Source organism: Biomphalaria glabrata, chromosome 2 (genome assembly GCF_947242115.1).
Source record: "Biomphalaria glabrata chromosome 2, xgBioGlab47.1, whole genome shotgun sequence".
Lineage (NCBI taxonomy): Eukaryota > Metazoa > Mollusca > Gastropoda > Planorbidae > Biomphalaria > Biomphalaria glabrata.
This window is the reverse complement of record NC_074712.1, coordinates 65,154,994-65,159,469: the sequence shown is the minus strand read 5'-3', so window position 1 is coordinate 65,159,469 and position 4,476 is coordinate 65,154,994. Positions and strand designations below refer to the sequence as shown.

Here is a 4,476-nt window from a genome sequence, read left to right as displayed (position 1 = left end):
CATGACACTTTATTGTTACACTTTTCTTTTGGGTCATGATGACATTTATGCTTATTATCAATAACAGATCATCTATTTGCTCATTGTATTTTATTGTCAACTTGTAATATGACAAATACCAGATGTGTTTATTTTGTGTGTATATATTGTATTTATTACTGATCATGCACAGCAATGTAAACAATGAGATGTAAACTACAGTGAACTACTAGAACTGTTGACCTGAATTTTTTTTTTCATAACAACTCACAGATGTAAATATTGTCTAAAATTTTTTACACACCTGAATACTACAATGAATGTTTATAAACATGGAAATTTGTTTACTATTGTACTTCAATACTACACTCAGACTATTTATAGTAGTCTTATGCAAGGTCAACCTTGAACTGGATTGACATGTCTCTGAATTTTTTTTTATTTTTCTTGATGATGGCAAAACTTAGAATAATATTTTGATACAAGACATCACAGTTGTAAATAAATATGACAATTTTTCTGAAATCATTTTGAGTAAATTTACTCAGTGTGTCAACTGATACACATTGATAATGTTTTGCATCTACAATTATAGTAAAACATTGGACGTGAAATAACTTATATATTTTTCCTTTTTATATTGATTAGCATGTGATTACATGTACAAAATTTTTTCAGTACAAATGTATGCATAAAGCTGTTAACACTTGATGGAGGTACTTTTCATTACAAGTAGTGTGACATTTCAGTGATTTTGCTCTCAGTGAATTAAGTATATAAATGATTATACATTTTGAACTCAGTAATTTATATGATGTTATACATAATTACTAAGATTATATAAGATGATATGAGCAATTGAAGTGAACTTACAGCACTTCATGGAATAAGGTACTAAGCTCACATATATATTTGTACAGTGATATTGATGTAAAATATACTTGTCAAAGATTTTTGGTCAAAAATCTTTTTTGGAGTGTGGGGCGTATGTCACAGTCCAGTTTTAGAACCTCTTTGACATGAAGTGACACTCAGTCACCTATTGTAATATTCCGTGGGGGCAAGCAGGAGGTTATGTGTATAAGTTAAAGGACTCTGAAATAAGGGTCAATGTTAGGCAGTTAGTGGAGAACTCCAGCAGAGAGTGGATGTACGATTTTCTCTGTCTGTAATATGTACCTTAATGAATTTGATCTTATGTTAACTTGAGAGATTTCTTCGGACTTATATTGTGAACATTTCATTGATGTGATTACTTATTCTATATGGCATGAGCAGCCAGTATTTATTGGTTTATATTTTGTGACGGCTGAAGTCGCCAGTAACTTTTGTGATTCATATTTTATATGTATAATAAAATTATCGTCTGCTACAAGAGCGTTTATTAATGTTTCGGAACGTTTGTGCTTGAAGAGTTCAGTACGCTAGTATACTCACGCACCTGCAAATATAGTGCGGACACAGGCACGTCGTCACGCCTACAACTAAAACCAGGCGGCGACAACTTATAAGACTTGAAATCAGCTGTTTAATCTAACGCCATATTGGTTGACAACAACAGTTACAAGGGATGTTACTACCAAACACCGATTGGTGCAACCTATATAAAACACACATCAACATCCTTCCCTTTCTATAGCTAACAAAATACATATTAGAAATATTTGCAATTAAAATAACAAACATTAATAACTCATCATATTTTATAAATATTATAACAACTAAAAAAATAAATTTCAATTGAGAGTGTGACACATATAGAATAAATATTTCAACATGCATATTAATATTGTCGTAAAAATTCTTAGTACATGTCATAATCCCTATGCCACACAGGTCTATTTGTTTCTCGAGTGCTAGTTCTTGCTGGCATATTTCTATCACAATTATTGTCTGGTACATGAGAAACTACTTCAGACTGTGATGCATGTTGAGAACAGTTATCAGAGAAATCTGGCCTTTCATTATCATCATCATCATCCAAGACATTCCCATCATAGACATCAGTGTCAGTGTCTTTCAAAATAGTTTTACTTGGCCTAATACGAAATCTGTTGCGTATGTAGAGTCCTCCATTATCTCCCTTGATCTTATAAGATCTTGGAGATGGATGTTCCCTGATCATTCCAGGATACCATCCAGTTTGACCTGGGTTTTGGTAATAAATAGTTTGCCCTAGATGGAGTTTTGGTAAATCCCGAGCTTGCTTATCATATTGTCTTTTTACTTGTCGTTTGTAATTCTCTTTCTTCTCAGCTACAACATGTTCACTTAAACACTTTGACGTGCTGTGAATCAATGTCTGAGGACTTCTTTTGAGGCACATTTCAGCTGGGCTAAATCCAGTACATTGCTGAGGTGTATTTCTGAGTTCCAGTAAAGCTTCATATGGATCATCACCATTATGTTTAGTTTTCAGTATTAAATTCTTCATTATCTTTACAGCAGCTTCCGCCTTCCCATTTGTTCTCGGATAACCAGGATCTGATCTGATGTGATTGATGTTCCATCGCCTTGTGAATGTCAAAAACTCATTTGAACTAAATTGTGGACCTCCATCTGTTATTAACATTTTTGGAGCACCAAAACGAGCAAATTGTCCTTTTAATTTTCTAATCACATCTTGTGATGTTGTTGTTGAAAGATAATCATACTCAGTCAAATTAGAGTAATAATCAACAGTAATTAGATACTGTCTTCCATCAACTTCCATCAGGTCAGCTCCAACTTTTTCCCATGGAACATTTCCTTCATCATGTTGTATAAGTGTTTCTCTCTGGTTCATAGGTTTTCTTTCTTGACAAGCAGTGCATGTCTGCCCTCTGCTTTATTTCATCAGCCATGCCTGGCCAGAATATCGTCTTTCGGGGCCTCCTCATCATTCCATCATATGCAATGTGTGCTGTGTGCAGGTTTTTCTTCATTTCTTGACGCATACTGAAAGGTATGACTATTCTTTCTCCTTTCAAAATTACTCCATTACTAAGTCCCAAAGTATCAGCAAAATCAAAATATGTTCTTATCATGTTGTCTAAATCTTGTTTTCTTTGAGGCCATCCATTCATAATTTGCTTTGATAATTTATTTAATGTGTCATCTAAGTCTGTTTCTTGTTTTATTCTTTCTAATAATGGATCCGGTATGTCCACAACTTGTGTCTGGCATATGTTAAAAACTTCATCTTGCTTCTCCTCTTGAATGCACAGTCGTGATAATGTGTCAGCAATGTGTAAACTGTTTCCTTCTACCCACTGAAATCATAACGATTGCTCCTTAACATCAAGTTTTGTAATCTTCTTGGAGCCTGGTTTAGAGGCTTCCTTAAGATGTTTGCAAGTGGCTTATGATCATTTATTATTATGACATGTCTTCCAAATGTATATTGATTAAATCTTTCTAGCCCAAAAACCACGGCAAGTAGTTCTTTTTCAATCTGAGCCCACCGTTTTTCAGTTGGTTTCAATGCTCTAGAGGCAAATTCTATTGGTTGTCCTTCTTGCATTAGTACAGCTCCAAGTCCATGTTGACTACTGTCCACTTGTATTTCCAGTTTCTTCTCAGGGTTGTAGAATATAAAAACTGGAGTATTGGTAATCATTGTTTTTATCTTGTTGAATGCCTCTTCACATTTTTCAGTCCATCTAAAATTGCAATCTTTCTTTGTTAGTTCTCTTAATGGTTGAGACACTTCGGCTAGATTGTTCAAAAATTTTGACAAATACTGCACCATTCCACATAATTTTCTTGCTTCCTGGCTATTTTCTGGTTTCTTCATTTCCAGAATAGCTTTGATCTTCTTTGTGTCAGGCTTTATGCCTTGTGCACTAATGCAGTGTCCCATGAAACTTATCTGGTCTTGTTTCTATACTGTTTTCGTTTCATTTGATTTAATGTGTTTCTCTCTTAATCTCTTCAGTTTGTCAGAGTGATCTTTTTCTGCTTCTTCTTTGGACTGACCACATCCCACAATCACGATATCATCAGCCACATTAATGCATCCTTCTAATCCTAACAATGCTTCTGTTAACTTCTTCTGGAATATTTCTCCACTTACACTTAGTCCAAAAGGAAGTCTTGACCATCTGTACCACCCATATGGTGTGATCATGGTTGTTAGGAGACTAGACTTTTCATCTAGACGTACATGCCAGTAAGCCTCCTTTACGTCCAATTTAGAAAATATTTTAGCATTTAGGAACTGTGGCATTACAGCTTCCAAAGTTGGTAACTTAAAATGTTCTCTTTTTAAAGCAGTGTTTAGATGTCTTGGTTCAATGCAGATCCTTAAATCCCCATTTGGCTTTTGAACCACAGCCATCTGGCTGACCCAATCTGTAGGTTCATTTACAGGAATTAATATTTTCCTTTTTACTAATGTCTCTATTTCTGCTTCCACTTTCTTTTGAAATGCAAATGGTATATTACGACAAGGTGATACCACCGGAGCTATGTTCTCATTGATAGTTAATGATGTTTCACCTAAATCTCCCAGATGAC

The 4,476-nt window shown here is 34.6% G+C and overlaps 1 protein-coding gene across 1 annotated transcript; it reads right to left on the bottom strand.

Moving 5' to 3' along the window:
- Positions 1 to 1,783: 1,783 nt before the first annotated feature.
- Positions 1,784 to 2,764, bottom strand: LOC129924751 (uncharacterized). Its single transcript, XM_056021263.1, has one exon. It carries the CDS (start codon positions 2,762 to 2,764, stop codon positions 1,784 to 1,786), a length of 981 nt encoding a protein of 326 aa, XP_055877238.1.
- Between the last annotated feature and the right edge of the window lie 1,712 nt (positions 2,765 to 4,476).